We start from the raw sequence: 16,057 nt of genomic DNA, 5'->3' as shown, positions 1-16,057 counted from the left end.
ATCCTGTGTATCTATCCATTGTATCCTGGAAATTCTTCATTTGGTCCGGGTGGTAGCTGAATACTTCTCTTTAATATGCCTACACAGCTGGAACCTGCTTTAAGTGGCTCCGGTAAATGTGAGTAGTACTGAGTGGAGCTTACCCCCATCTCTCTGTTGAAGGGGTAAGGGGTCAGATTTAGCGTTGAGTGCAAAACTGTGGCTTTATAGCGAATTATTCAATGTGATTAGCTGGAGCTCCACACCAACACGTCTGCTCAGTTCCCCAGCTAGCCATGCCCTCCCACAACTAGTGTTTTTAACGCCTCATAATAGATTTACTAAATTTTTACGCTCACAAAAGGTTTTTTCAAGTGAATTTGGCACCGATTTGCTCCTTGAGTTGAAAGATAACAGCAACAGACAATAAAAAATAATTATATATATATATATATACACACACACATACATATATACACACATACACATAATAAACTTTAGACCTTACAACATCATTATCTGCTTCCCACAAAAGCAGAAAGAATATATACACACACACGCATTACCTTCACATACATCACCCATGGAAAAACAAGTTGTTTTGTTGATTTCGCCACCATCTTTATTGCAAAACGTCACAGTGCCAATTAAAACTTTTACGCTCTGGTCAAAAGTATCAAGATCATCTTGAGTGTTGCTTTCCCATTGGTTTGAAAGGATTTGAACCTAGAGAGAAACATAAAACAGGAAGTCTAAAAGAGTCAGATCATGATCATGGAATGGTATGGAAAGTAACAGAAAAACATTTAACCCCTTAGTGACCAGACCACCAAGTTTAAAAAAAACAAACAAAAACTAACAAAATCTGTCAGCACCAATGTAGCTGTTTAGTAGATAATTGAGTGCGCTGGATTTTCATTTTTACTGTACTTATTGGCCCCCAGCAGCACCCTATTTAAGCATCTTTAGGTGAGTGCAGCCAACCCCTTGTTAACGCAAGTTACATTGTAACACTGAAATCTGTCAGGAATCCCTTAATAACCCTTCACGTGTGTGTGTGTGTGTGTGTGTGTGTGTGTGTGTGTGTGTGTGTGTGTGTATGTATATATACATATATATATATATATTATTTTTTTTTTAAAGAAGACAACCTAATGTATTAAAATTGGGGTATTTTGACTTTTTTCATGCAACAATTTTACCACCACTCTATGCCAAATTTAAAAAAAATAAAAATAATAATTGGTGAATTTCTTGACACACATTGCAATTTAAGAACTCATGTACAGAGAACTTTAAGGGTTACTGCCAAAGAACACCCAAATATGTGTTCCGCAACATCTCCTGAGTACAGTGATATCACCCATGTATAGGTGTGTCGGGTTCTCTGGGGACTAAAATACCTTATTTGGAGGATGCGCATTACAGTTTTCCTACTTGGAATTTTCACAGCTGGTCATCATGCACCCATGTCTTATTTGGGACATTTTTGAAGCCGGCCAATGCAATTTACCCCCATCAAACCATATATTTATGAAAATTAGACACCCTAGGGTATTTCAACTGGTGGTATTTTAACACTTTCCATGCACTAATTCTACCACCAATCTTTGTCAACCTTTTGGGTAGTCATTTTGTGTGTTATTTTTCTCTCACATTGTACTTTAGGCACGGATTCTCAATTCCTGTTATGTGTTATTGACGAAGAAATGCCCAATATGTGTTCAGCAACATCTCCCGAGTACAACAGTGACCCCAATGTACAGATGTTATGGGTTTTTGCATGTTTGCACTTTGAAATTTGCCAGATTGGTTTGCTGGGCGTATGTTGCCTTTGAGACCGTATAGCAGCCCAGGAATGAAAATTAACCCCATCATGGCATACCATTTTCAAATGTAGACAACCCAGGGTATTCAAAATGGGGTATTTTCAGTCTTTTGTAGAAGCCTCTTAAATAAAAATGCTAACTTTGGCCAGCGTTTGTGACTGTTTTTTGCATTTATTTTACACAAAACTGCACTTTTACTGGTGATTTCATCATCGTGATAAGTTTTACTGTTTTAAATACTTATATTTGTGTCCAGCGAATTCTCCCGAGTATAACAATACCCCCCACATACAGGTTTTATGGTGTTTTTGAAAGTTGACACACATACACTTTTATATTATACATATATAATGAATATATATGATTTCATTATAATTGTATTTTGAGATATATGTGTATTGCGGCAATGTGATCATGGTGATCACATGGCCCTCAAGGGCCGGAGCTGCTACAGGGGGACTGCTGGAATCTCCGGCTGTCCCGTCCCCCCCCCTGACCGTGATCGCCGCAGATTGCCAGTCTTAAAACTTTTTTTGTTACCCTTTTTCACCAGCAGGGGGACTGCCCGTCAGTTCAGGTAGTCCCCCTGCTGGCAGCACAATAGCAAACTGAAAAAAATGCTCTGTAAACTAGGCTTAATTGGCATAAAATAAATGTTGAAAAATAGCTTAATTCTTTTGCATATCAAAAGTAGTCCCCACTAGCTGGGCAGAGTAATAATATAACAATTAACGTCTTGAGAGTAGGTGCCTGATAAAGTATCTGTCCTGGACAACAGGGCCTTAAACAGGTTGAGGACTACTGGCTTAGCAGAGAGGTTTGCATTTACCACAGTGGGGTCAAGGTATGAATATCCACAATATATAAATTAAAAAGCTATGGGGTTCCATAGCAATAAATATTAACATATTATAACATATCAAAAATGACTTTTAATAAACATGTTTGGAAGAAATAACCATTCATGTATAATAAATATATGTAATGCACAGATTTGAAAATGGTTAATGTAATCTTTTTGGATTTTTTTTTTACGTTCTGATAGTGTTAACTGCTTGTGTACCTAGATGTCCTATCCAGGAGCCAGCTACCCCCATATAACTTCCCTCACAACAAACATGCCCTACATTTCTGAATGGCGACTAGGCTCAGTTGGATTGGTTTTCACAATCCTCTATTCAAACTCCTCTCAGTTTTGAGCAAAGAATAAAGAAGATAGAGTATTATCAAAACTCTCAGCCACACAAACTTCCTTCCACGAATAATCAAACGTGGTCAGGTCTCTGCAATCTGAAATCTAAAGATTACTCTGTAAAACATGAAAAGGTGAGGAGATTCTGTGTTTGTAAAATCATAACTTCGTCTTTGAAATCAAACATTCATTGAAGAGGCAATCTTGAAAGGAAAATAACACTTTAAGAAGCTTAAGCAAGCAAACACAATATTTCCTATTTTCTGGTATTTATCTGATTAGGATAAACAAGTTTATTTTTTTTATCCTTCCCATCATTTCAACATTTCTATAGATCTTCTCCATTTCACATCAGTTCTACACACAATCTCAGCTAAAGGGGCGCAGGCCGTGAAACAAGAGGTATACAGTACTTGTCAATCCCTGACAGCAGGAGTAATGGTAAGAGCAAAGGGGAACTTTATTCATGTAACTAGTTCTTTATATACAAACGCTCTATAGAAGGTAAGAGCTAAATACATATTACAGTCTCTGCAAACAGCCTCTTAGAACAAGTGTATTTATAAAACATGGAAAACAGAGGCAGACAAAAAAGAATGCACCCAACAATATATTTACAATAGGGACCAAATACATTCAATCCTTTGTGGGATGTTGTCTAACAAGTCCAGGATTGGTTGTGTAGGGAAACTATTCAAGAAATAAAAACTACATTAGGAGGTATAAAGCATGTTGTACATTAACCCCTTCATAAATGAGGCATTTCCAAGATGACATGTGCTCGTGACTGAGGCGTTTTTATACTATAGTGATCTGTTCCTTCCACTGTTATACAAAACACTAAATTAAAGGGATACTCTAAGCACCCAAACTATTTTAATGAAGCAGTTTTAGTGTGTAGAATAGATGATGCCCCTGCGGTCTCCCTCTCAATTCTCAGCTATATAGGAGTTAAATCCCTTCTATTTCTGTTGAGGCAGCCCCAATCACACCTCCCCCTGGCTGTAACTCACGTAGCCTTTATGGAGAAAAGTGATTTTATTTTCAGATTACAGCAATGTGTGTTTACTTTAGAAGTACTTATCTCCTGCTACATATTTTGAGAGCTGTGTGTTCAAGATTAGCACATATATATATACATATATAAGAGCTCTTGAAAAAGACCCTGAGGGGTCGAAACGTCGAATCACAGGACTTACATGCTGATGTAAAACTACTTTTTTATTAATAAATTCACTACTACGAAGTCCTTCTGAGTGCTCCACTTTATTGTTGGATATATATGGGACGCCGGAAGCACCGAAGGCAAGATATATTCATACACCATTCAGGGGTGAGTGCCTAAAGTATTATTTTGTTTATATATATATATATATATATACACATTATTATGAATCAAAGACTAACACAATGAATCTCACATAAAGTGGCAAACATTGCAACATTTATGAAATATCTATAAAGACTAAAACATAAAAATTACATAATTTAAAATTACCCTGACTGCTCTCCATCCTCCTGAGGTTTCATCTTCTTCAAATGCAACATGAACCTTCTGTCCAACGCCCAATGGCTCCCGGCCAACCACAACATCATTTGTAAAGTAAACCTGGTCATTAATCATACCATAATCGTTGCAAAATCGAGTAACCACTCCATCCATATACCTAACCATTGAGGACTCTGCACAAAATGAAAAAGAAACCGTTAAACATGGTCCTCGTACTGTACAGACAGTATAAAATGATTTGATGGACTTAGTGACAATTTGGAGCGTTGTAATTAAACAGACTGAGTAACTTCACCTCCTGAGCTTCCCATGCAAACTCGTCCCATTTAATCCCCAATCTTGTAGACTTCAGATACATTGCTTAGCACAGGGCTTGACAAATTTGCTTTGAATCTGACAAAATTACAATACCTAAAGGGACACTAGTCACCAGAACTACTAACGCTTAATGTAGTGGCTCTGGTGTCTTTCGCATGTCTCTTCAGAGAAAAGGCAGTGTTTACATTGCGGTCTAGTAACACCTCTAGTGGCAGTGACTCAGACGGTCATTCCTATGTTCAGCATCTCCACACTGTGCATGGAGGCACTGAACGTTCTCCATAGAGATGTGTTGATTGACTGCATCTCTATGAGGAGATGCTGATTGGTGCGTTTTTGCTGGGCATGCGCAATAGCTTCCCAATGTAAAAGCATTGAATTGGCTGAGATCATTAAAGGGACTCTCCAATGCAAGGAAAACAAACTGGTTTCCAGGCACTGCAGGTCCCCTCTCCCTCCCAACCCCCCATCCCAAGTTGCTGAAGGGGTTAAAACCCCTGCAGTGACTTACTTGTATGCAGCGCCGATGTCCCTCGGCGCTGGGTCAGGGTCCGCCCACGCTCCTCCCCCGCCGACGTCATCCGGCGGGGGAGAACTATTGCGCACGCGCGGCCGCCGGCGGGGAAGACCTAATGCATTAGACCTCCCCATAGAAAAGCATTGAAAAATGCTTTCAATGCTTTCCTATAGGGATTTCAGCAACGCTGGAGGTCCTCACATAGCGTGAGGACGTCCAGCGACGCTATAGCACACTTTTCATGTGCTATAATCACGGAAGTGCCCTCTAGTGGCTGTCTAGTAGACAGCCACTAGAGGAGGAGTTAACCCTGCAAGATAAATATTGCAGTTTATGAAAACTGCAATAATTACACTTGCAGGGTTATGGGTAGTGGGAGTTGGCACCCAGACCACTCCAATGGGCAGAAGTGGTCTGGGTGCCTGGAGTGTCCCTTTAAAGGACCACTATAGGCATCCAGACCACTTCAGCTTAATGAAATGGCCTGGGTGCCAGGTCCCTCTAGGGTTAACCCTGCCTGCTGTAAACATAGCAGTTTCAGAGAAACAGCTATGTTTACACTAGGGTTAATCCAGCCTCTAGTGGCTGTCTCATTGACAGCCGCTAGAGGCACTTCCGTGCTTCTCACTGTGAACGCTATTGTCCATTGGAAAGCATTGAGAATGCTTTCCGATAGACTGACTGAATGCGCGCGGCTCTTGCGCATTCAGCCGATGACGTTGGAAGGAGGAGGAGAGTCCCCAGTGCCGGAAAGGAAGGGATTAACCCCTTCCTCCCCCTTTAGCCCGGCGGAAGGGGGCTACGAGTGGCGGGGGACATATTAACACTATAGTGCCAGGAAAACAAGTTTGTTTTCCTGCCGCTATAGTGGTCCTTTAAATTCCTAGTTGCCATTGCTACCTGGCACCTGGGATTTGTAGAGCTCTGGCTTAGCAAATTAGAAAATTTTCACTAAACATCTGAACACTGTGATAACTGGGTGGACTGTTCTCACCAGTCTATAGAAATACAGTTAAAGAAACATTCCAGGCACCATAACAACTTAAATCAATAGAAAGTGTAAGAAAGCCCATCGAGAAGCTGTCTGAGTGACAGCCACTAGAAGTACACTGTAAACACTGCAGAAGAAAGGATTGACAAGAGAGCAGAAAAGATCTTAATACGCGGTCCATTTGCTCGTATACTGTAACTAAACCCCCATTATTTTTGCCTGGGTTAGGTGTTTTTAACCCCTTCAGGACCGGCCTGTTTTTGCGATGTTTGTACGTTAAGGACCAGAGCAGTTTTAACACTTTTGTGGTGTTTGTGTTTAGCTGTAATTTTCCGCTCTCTCATTTACGGTTCCCATACAAGTTATATATTGTTTTTTTCAGGACAAAAGGGGCTTTCTTTACATACCATTATTTGTATTATGTCCAATATTGTATTTAAAAAAAATAATAAAATATGGTGAAAAATTTAAAAAAAAAACATGTTTTTGGACTTTTACTTGAAAAATCTTTTACTTATCTACAAAAGCTAATGAAAAAAACAGCTAAATAGATTCAAAATTTTGTCCCGAGTTTAAAAACACCCAGTGTTTACATGCTTTATTGCTTTTTTTGCAAGTTATAGGCCTATAAATACAAGTAGGAAATTGCTGTTTCAATATATATATATTTTAAATGTATCAATAGTGACCTTGTAACACCGTTATCTGTCATAAATCCCCGAAACACACCTAACATGTACATATTTTTTTTAAAGTAGACAACCCAGGGTATTCAAAATTGGGTATGTCCAGTTTTTTTTAGTAGCCACTTAGTCACAAACACTGGCCAAAGTTAGCATTTATATTTGTTTGTGTGTTAAAAATGCAAGAAACGCTAACTTTGGCCGGTGTTTGTGACTAAGTGGCTACTAAAAAAGGCTGAACATACCCCATTTGCAATACCTTGGGTTGTCTTCTTTTGCAAATGGTATGCCATCATGGGGCTAATTCTCATTCCTTGGCTACCATACGCTCTCAAAGGCAACCTAACCAATCCGACAAATTTCAATAAAAAAAAAAAGTAAAATCAAGCCTTATATTTGACCCTGTAACTTTCACAAACACTATAAAACCTCTACATGTGGGGTACTGTTATACTCAGGAGACTTCGCTGAACACAAATATTAGTGTATCAGAACAGTAAAATGTATCACAGCAATAATATCCTCAGTGAAAGTGCTGTTTGTGTGTGAAAAATGCAAAAAAATTCACTTTCACTGACAATATCATCGCTGTGATATGTTTTACTGTTTTGAAACACTAATATTTGTGTTCAGCGAAGTCTCCCGAGTAAAACAGTACCCCCATGTACAGGTTTTAGGGTGTCATAGAAAGTTACAGGGTTAAACACAGTGCTAGCAAATTAAATTATCTGGACTTTCGGCCTGGGTTGGCAGGCAGGTCCCTCAAATTGCAATCATTAAAATTACTTAATTAGGTAAAAATATTACATAAATACACATGTAGAATTTTAATATATATACATATTTATATATTTGACGTCTACGTGTATATTTATGAAATTATTTATGTAATTATGTATATGGACATATGTATATTTCGTATTGTTTTTATTTATTTATTTATACATAGATATATATATCATTACATTCTAAGTATATTTTGATATAAATATATATATATATATATCAAAATACTGTTAGAATAAAATTGCATATATAAATATTTTTTTATAATTATTAAAAATTATTTTTATTTTTTGTTATTTATTTTTATTAACATATTATTTGTATTTTATAATAATATATATATACCATATATATAGCAATTATATATATATTGTATATATTCGTGTGTAATTTAAATATAAGTGTATTTTTATATTAATATACGTATATATAAATATAAAAATACACTTAATATGACATTATATATATATATGATACATATACATATATTATATATAGATATAATACATGTATATATATCATATATATATACACATATTATTTATTTATTTTTACACTGATTTTACACTGTTTTTTTTTTTTACTTTATTTTTTGGATTTTTTACTTGCAGGGAGACTGCCTGTCAGCACAGACAGTCCCCCTGCAGGCAGATACAAAGACCCCTATTGCGGTCATGTGATCGAGTGATCACATGGCCGTGGGGTCCTGATCTGCCGAGGGGGGACTGCCCGGGCAGACAGGCAGTCCCCCTGGACCGGGTGGAGCACTGATCGCCGCCGTGGGACCGACGGCGATCAGGTAAGTAGCCCCAGACCGTTATGACGGTTCAGGACCGTCAGCGGTCCAAACGCACGTTTTACCGCTGACGGTCCTGAACCGTCAGCGGTCCTGAAGGGGTTAAATAAAACTATTACATTCGGTGAGACTTGAAATTGCTGTTTAGTGAATGAGTGAGCGCGTTGGATTGTCTATGTATGTACGCACACACGCACACACACGTAAAGCGGGCATCATCTCACCCTGTGCTCACTGGCCAACTGTGCAGACCTGGAGGTGTGGGTTTTTTGGGGGGGTGCAGACCTGGAGGTGTGGGTTTTTTGGGGGGTGCAGACCTGGAGGTGTGGGTTTTTGGGGGGGTGCAGACCTGGAGGTGTGGGTTTTTGGGGGGGGTGCAGACCGGAGGTGAGGGTTTTTGGGGGGGGGTGCAGACCGGGAGGTGAGGGTTTTTGGGGGGGGGTGCAGACCTGGAGGGGGGTGCAGACCTGGAGGTGTGGGTTTTGGGGGGGGGGGTGCAGACCTGGAGGTGTGGGTTTTTTGGGGGGGGGGTGCAGACCTGGAGGTGTGGGTTTTTGGGGGGGGGGTGCAGACCTGGAGGTGTGGGTTTTGGGGGGGGGGGTGCAGACCTGGAGGTGTGGGTTTTGGGGGGGGGTGCAGACCTGGAGGTGTGGGTTTTGGAGGGTGGGTGCAGACCTGGAGGTGTGGGTTTTGGAGGGTGGGTGCAGACCTGGAGGTGTGGGTTTTGGAGGGTGGGTGCAGACCTGGAGGTGTGGGTTTTGGAGGGGGGGCTGCAGACCTGGAGGTGTGGGTTTTGGGGGGGGGTGCAGACCTGGAGGTGTGGGTTTTGGGGGGGGGGTGCAGACCTGGAGGTGTGGGTTTTGGGGGGGGGGTGCAGACCTGGAGGTGTGGGTTTTGGGGGGGGGTGCAGACCTGGAGGTGTGGGTTTTGGGGGGGGGGGTGCAGACCTGGAGGTGTGGGTTTTGAGGGGGTGCAGACCTGGAGGTGTGAGTTTTTTGGGGGGGTGCAGACCTGGAGGTGTGGGTTTTTTGGGGGGGGTGCAGACCTGGAGGTGTGGGTTTTTGGGGGGGGTGCAGACCGGGAGGTGAGGGTTTTTGGGGGGGGGGGGTGCAGACCTGGAGGGGGGTGCAGACCTGGAGGTGTGGGTTTGGGGGGGGGGGGTGCAAACCTGGAGGTGTGGGTTTTGGGGGGGGGGGTGCAGACCTGGAGGTGTGGGTTTTGGGGGGGGGGGGTGCAGACCTGGAGGTGTGGGTTTTGGGGGGGGGGTGCAGACCTGGAGGTGTGGGTTTTGGGGGGGGGGGTGCAGACCTGGAGGTGTGGGTTTTGGAGGGTGGGTGCAGACCTGGAGGTGTGGGTTTTGGAGGGGGGGGGGTGCAGACCTGGAGGTGTGGGTTTTGGGGGGGGGGGTGCAGACCTGGAGGTGTGGGTTTTGGGGGGGGGGGTGCAGACCTGGAGGTGTGGGTTTTGGGGGGGGGGGTGCAGACCTGGAGGTGTGGGTTTGGGGGGGGGGGGGGGTGCAGACCTGGAGGTGTGGGTTTTGGGGGGGGGTGCAGACCTGGAGGTGTGGGTTTTGAGGGGGGGTGCAGACCTGGAGGTGTGGGTTTTGGGGGGGGGGTGCAGACCTGGAGGTGTGGGTTTTGAGGGGGTGCAGACCTGGAGGTGTGGGTTTTGGGGGGGGGGGTGCAGACCTGGAGGTGTGGGTTTTGGGGGGGGGGGGTGCAGACCTGGAGGTGTGGGTTTTGGGGGGGGGGGTGCAGACCTGGAGGTGTGGGTTTTGGGGGGGGTGCAGACCTGGAGGTGTGGGTTTTGGGGGGGGGTGCAGACCTGGAGGTGTGGGTTTTGAGGGGGTGCAGACCTGGAGGTGTGGGTTTTGGGGGGGGTGCAGACCTGGAGGTGTGGGTTTTGGGGGGGGTGCAGACCTGGAGGTGTGGGTTTTGGGGGGGGGGTGCAGACCTGGAGGTGTGTGTTTTGGGGGGGGGTGCAGACCTGGAGGTGTGGGTTTTGGGGGGGGGGTGCAGACCTGGAGGTGTGGGTTTTGGGGGGGGTGCAGACCTGGAGGTGTGGGTTTTGAGGGGGGTGCAGACCTAGAGGAGTGGGTTTTTGGGGGGTGCAGACCTAGAGGAGTGGGTTTTTGGGGGGTGCAGACCTGGAGGTGTTGGTTTTTTTGGGGGGGTGCAGACCTGGAGGTGTGGGTTTTGGGGGGGGGGTGCAGACCTGGAGGTGTGGGTTTTGGGGGGGGGGTGCAGACCTGGAGGTGTGCAGACCTGGAGGTGTGGGTTTTGGGGGGGGGTGCAGACCTGGAGGTGTGGGTTTTGAGGGGGGTGCAGACCTAGAGGAGTGGGTTTTTGGGGGGTGCAGACCTGGAGGTGTTTTTTTTTGGGGGGGGGTGCAGACCTGGAGGTGTTGGTTTTGGGGGGGGGGGGGGTGCAGACCTGGAGGTGTTGGTTTGGGGGGGGGGATGCAGACCTGGAGGTGTTGGTTTTGGGGTGCAAATCTGGGGGTCCCTGATTCCCATACCGCACCCAGTGCTTGCTTACCCCCAACATCCTGCACCTCATCCAAGGTGTCTGCTCTCCGCCAGAAGTAGGCGCCCACCCGGGACAGCAGGCCGATCATGTTCTCCCTTTGGGAGTGCGGGGCGCGGTGCACTGTGGGAGATACTCCGTGATACGCCCACTACGGCTGGCGTAAGAATATGGCAGAAGGAATGGTCGCCGTGACGTCACCGGGTCATGTGACTTTCTAGGCCGCGGGGACTGGACGGTGCTTGCGAGCTTGCGGGAAATGCTCTGCGCGCGAGGAGCACGTGCTGGGGCTGTCTATGGCTCAGAGCGCTGTGCAGAGTGTGGCCCTCAGTGAGCTCCTCTGGCAGTGTGGATAAAGCAATTGAGGAATTATTTGTCAGTTTCATTGGCAAGCTAGATGTGTGTATACAATACAGCTATTACTAGAATAAAAGTAAAAAAAAAAAAATACATTATTACTTAAAAAAATATTTCATGCTGTACACCCTAATTATAAGGGATTTGCCCACACCTGTAGGAGCTGCATGTTGTGTTGGAAGTCAGGAGAATATTTCTGAACACTGACTGCACACCTCCCAAGTGTTCCTATTTAGGAGGGAGAGTCCCTATTTTGGACCAAAATCCCTTCGGCTCTCTTTTCTATCCTAATGTCCCTCTTTTCTAGGAGCTCCGTATTGTTGGTGTGTCTGAGTGTATAGCCGAGCTCCACGGCAATAATGATGTATCTTTAAACTTTGTGACAGATACTACCCTGGACCGGGAACATTGGGTTCCGGGGTTAATGTGTACTGGCCAGGGCAGCCCCCTGAGAATGTGGATGTAACTGACCCCAGTACTCCAGCTGAGTACATCCGTGAAGAATCTCCCAAGTCCCAAGCGCCGTAGTGATTATAAGAGTGAATATAGCTCCCAATTCCCCAAACATGAGCCTAGACGTCATGACGGGGTAAGATGATCTGATTAATCCAGGCTCGATGGCCTGCTTTTATGCAGTACAAGGATACAGAAAACACGCCCATGACACTCCCACACAAAACAGGATAATCCCTCCCCTATGCCTGGGAGATAATTGAGTCAGGAACTATACAAACTCAATTATCTCCAGCCAAGGAAAAACATACAATTTACAAACACCTCAAAAGTACCTTCAAAACATATGAAAACGCACATCCCCTGATAGCCCGATCTGGGTGACCAACATATCCAAAAATCACCCAGATCGGTTCAGGGGTTCGAGATTTCAATGAAGTCAATTATAATTGTATCTCAATCTCTAAATTGAACTTTAATCACATACAGGAGGCTCTTGCAGGGTCTAGCAAGCTATTAACATAGCAGGGGATAAGAAAATCTTAATTAAACAGAACTTGCAATAAAGAAAGCCTAAATAGGGCTCTCTTTACAGTGTGTAATGGAAGGCTGTGCAAGTCACATGCAGGGAGTTGTGACTAGGGTTCATAAACAAAGGGATTTAACTCCTAAATGGCAGAGGATTGATCAGTGAGACTGCAGGGGCATGTTCTTTACACCAAAACTGCTTCATTAAGCTAAAGTTGTTCAGTTGACTATAGTGTCCCTTTAACAAGCCCAGAGGTGGTCCGCAGTTCGTGAGTTTGTTCGGTTCCCAAACAGTACAAATAAATCCCACAAATCAAGTCTTTTTACCAGACTTTTCTATGGCCCATAGTCAGTAGGCAAAGCCTCCACACCCCTCCAGGAGCCCGTGGTCCTGGCAAGTGGGTGTTCATCACAGTGGATATATGGGGATTTGTTTGAGTTTAAGAGGGAGGCCATGGAAACTTCATGGGGAACTCCCTTTCTAGAAATAAGTCTGTGTAAATGAGATACATTGTTCTTGTTCTAGATTATATATTAGTTGGATATATTATTAGCAGAGGTGTAACTATAAACCACGGGGCCCGGTTGCGAAAATTGCCCTTTTGCCCCCCCCAAACGTCTACTCACCGCTAACCCCCATACATCCCCCCTTACCCTCCCATGCATTCTCCCCCCACACATGCAGTCAAACAGATACACATGCAGACACACAGATACAAACATGCACACACATACATACATACACACACACACACACATACATACATACACGCACACATACAAACACACACACAAACACACACAGAAACACGTAAATACAGACACACACATAGACACACATATACAGAGACACACACTTACACACACATACATACACATACATACACACACATACAAACACACACACACACATACAAACACACATACATACAAACACACACAGAAACACAGACAGACATACACATACATACAGACACACATACAGAGAAACATTCATACAGACACACATACATACAAACACAAACACATACATACAAACACACACAAATACAGACACATACAAACATACACACATACAAAATGGTTTTAGTCACCCTCCTGTTTTCTACCTATTAGGTGCAAGAGGGTGACTTTCCGAGGCCGCTTTACATAGTCGGCGGGCTGTAACCTAAGATTAAAGTGTCCACTGTCAGTTTGAAATGTTGAGAGGTATGTCATAGCTGGATGAATCACACAGCATTTTGTTATATTTTAGCTGTTCTTGAAAGCATTGTCTGGCAGTATATGAAACTCTTGTGATCATGACTCAATAAATGAATTACCATGTTTCCTTTAAGATATTTCCCATTAATAAATTATTGATTTCAACATTTAGAGCAAATTCATTTAATTTACTGGCCGGGCAGTGCTTTTCAAGGCGTCCTGATAGAAAACAAATTACTTTATTTTGTTATTGTAGCTTTTTTACTTTTTTTTTTTAGCATAGCAGAGAGGCAACATCTGGCATATATAGGTTTGTTTAGAGGAGAAAAAAACCTGGACTTTTAATTTGAATTAAAACAGTATTGCAGATATCAACAGTTTAACCGTAAAATATAATGTTTACTTTTTTTTACTGTCAACTTGTCAAGTCGGCTCTCCACATTAAAATTCAAGAAGCATCTCTGTTCCCTGGCCTAAGTACAATTTTCCCTGCCTTTGTCCTTCATGTGAATAGATGCTTTTCCACTTAGAAGAGCTAACTTTTCAAAGACGCCAGCACAAATCACTAAACTGAGAGCAAATGAAGCCTGCAAGCAACAGAGCTCCGAACACAGTACCTGTTTGACAACTTTTCAAAGTTTGGTATGTATGGTTTGAAACTGATCTACGCATCTCTGTGCAGACTTCCTTGTGTAACCTTATCTTATTTTTACAAGTATATGTACTTAATAAATGTAGGCATTGAATAAATACATGTAAAAAATAACTCGGGTATTCAAGTAACAGTCAAGTATATCTTTTTATAATTAGTTTGTCAGCCATGGAAATGGGACTTGAACTTTTAAGTGTATGTCGGTATATATTTATGAATTAGAAATAAAATGCTTTTAATGTATCGCTTATTTTCAGAGACCCTGTATAAGCATTTGTAAATTATTCTTCATGCCTATCTATCTATCTATCTATCTATCTATCTATCTATCTATCTATCTATCTATCTATCTATCTATCTATCTGTCTGTCTATCTATCTATCTATCTGTCTATCTATCTGTCTATCTATCTATCTATCTGTCTGTCTGTCTGTCTGTCTGTCTGTCTGTCTGTCTGTCCATCTCAACCTATATTTTGGGCTAGCTGGCTGCAGGTCTGTTCATCTTTTTGTCAACACCATGACTTTTTAATAAAGTAATGCAAATTAAGAAAAGTTATAGTTGGCAAAATATGATTCATGAACAAATTAAGTGTGCATTTTGTGTTAATGTTATCTCTTTACCCATATTTCAGAGATGCGTATAAACTAAAAAGGGACACTCCAGAACCCTAAACATTTCCACTTGTTCTAGTGCTTAGAATTTAGCTGCATGTTGTCCCCTTTTTCCTAATTCATAATAGAACCGAAATCGGCACTTTTACAAATTAATTTGTTAACACCCCCTGGGAGTCAGGAGGCATTCCTGATTCACTCTGTTTGATGGGTTATTCAGGCGGAAGTAAAAGTTTCTACAAAGAAGCGTTAGTCTAATGCTTCCATGCAAGGAACATTCTGTTGGGTAATTGCCACAAATGTATTGCTCTATTCCAAAATATGTGAAATTGGAAACAATTCTACAAGTTCAATTATTTCATGGTAGGGATATCCAGCAATTATTAGATTCAAATTTAAACATGGGTACAGAAAGATACTGTAAACTGTAACACAAATTAGCCTCTTTATTTCACTAAGTAGAGGATGAACTTGGAAGACGAATACATCAAGGAATACAACTATAACAGAATGGACACTCTGGACCTCGGAAAGCAAAAATACGAAAATTCCAACACTGATCTGAAATCATGTGATATTCAACTGCCTCCCAGGATCCACCCATGTGTTATGTACAAAACATGGATATATTCTTTGCTTATGGGGGTAGGTATAACGAAGTTTGAGATCTTCCTTTTGTTTATGGTTACCAATAAACAGTTGTTACCATACTCCTTTTTGTTACATAACTAACCATTTTTAATATTTAAATATATGGTTCCCTTTTCTATTTTCCAAATGTATAGTCCCCTCTTTCTTCCATGGTTTAAACTCTATTCCTTTACGTATCTTTTACCTGTTTCTCTCTCTAGATAAGTTTTTGTTTTTTATCCTCTGATGTCCACAGTTATCTGTACCTCTCTCTCACTCTCCTTTACCATCTATTTCCGCTCCTCATGGCTGATACAGTCTTTCTCTCCAATCCCATAATTCCTCTCCGTCTGTTGTGCCTAATCATTAAATTCATGAAGCACCAATATCCAAAAAGCAATAATCAATTACCTAATAAGGTTTATAACGATATTGGCGGGCACACAACCCAGTTCGGGATGAGTATCTTGAACTATAGGAAACAGAAACCACAC

General features: G+C 42.6%; 2 protein-coding genes across 2 annotated transcripts in view; one reads left to right on the top strand and one right to left on the bottom strand.

The window, feature by feature from the left end:
• MOV10L1 (Mov10 like RNA helicase 1) overlaps window positions 1-11,249 on the bottom strand; it is a 69,434-nt gene extending 58,185 nt beyond the window's left edge. Inside the window, exons 1-3 of the mRNA XM_063446110.1 lie at window positions 11,139-11,249; window positions 4,499-4,683; window positions 546-705 (exon numbers count right to left, since the gene is read on the bottom strand). Of these exons, the coding sequence (XP_063302180.1) occupies window positions 546-705; window positions 4,499-4,683; window positions 11,139-11,217 (424 nt within the window). The 5' untranslated portion in view covers window positions 11,218-11,249. The remainder of the gene's footprint in view (window positions 1-545; window positions 706-4,498; window positions 4,684-11,138) is intronic.
• Window positions 11,250-14,238: 2,989 nt separating this feature from the next.
• MLC1 (modulator of VRAC current 1) overlaps window positions 14,239-16,057 on the top strand; it is a 30,670-nt gene continuing 28,851 nt past the window's right edge. Inside the window, exons 1-2 of the mRNA XM_063445068.1 lie at window positions 14,239-14,309; window positions 15,396-15,578. Coding sequence (XP_063301138.1) covers window positions 15,399-15,578 — 180 coding nt within the window. The 5' untranslated portion in view covers window positions 14,239-14,309; window positions 15,396-15,398. The remainder of the gene's footprint in view (window positions 14,310-15,395; window positions 15,579-16,057) is intronic.

This window comes from Pelobates fuscus, chromosome 3 (assembly GCF_036172605.1).
Source record: "Pelobates fuscus isolate aPelFus1 chromosome 3, aPelFus1.pri, whole genome shotgun sequence".
Taxonomy (NCBI): domain Eukaryota; kingdom Metazoa; phylum Chordata; class Amphibia; order Anura; family Pelobatidae; genus Pelobates; species Pelobates fuscus.
This window is presented reverse-complemented; position numbering and strand designations above follow the sequence as displayed.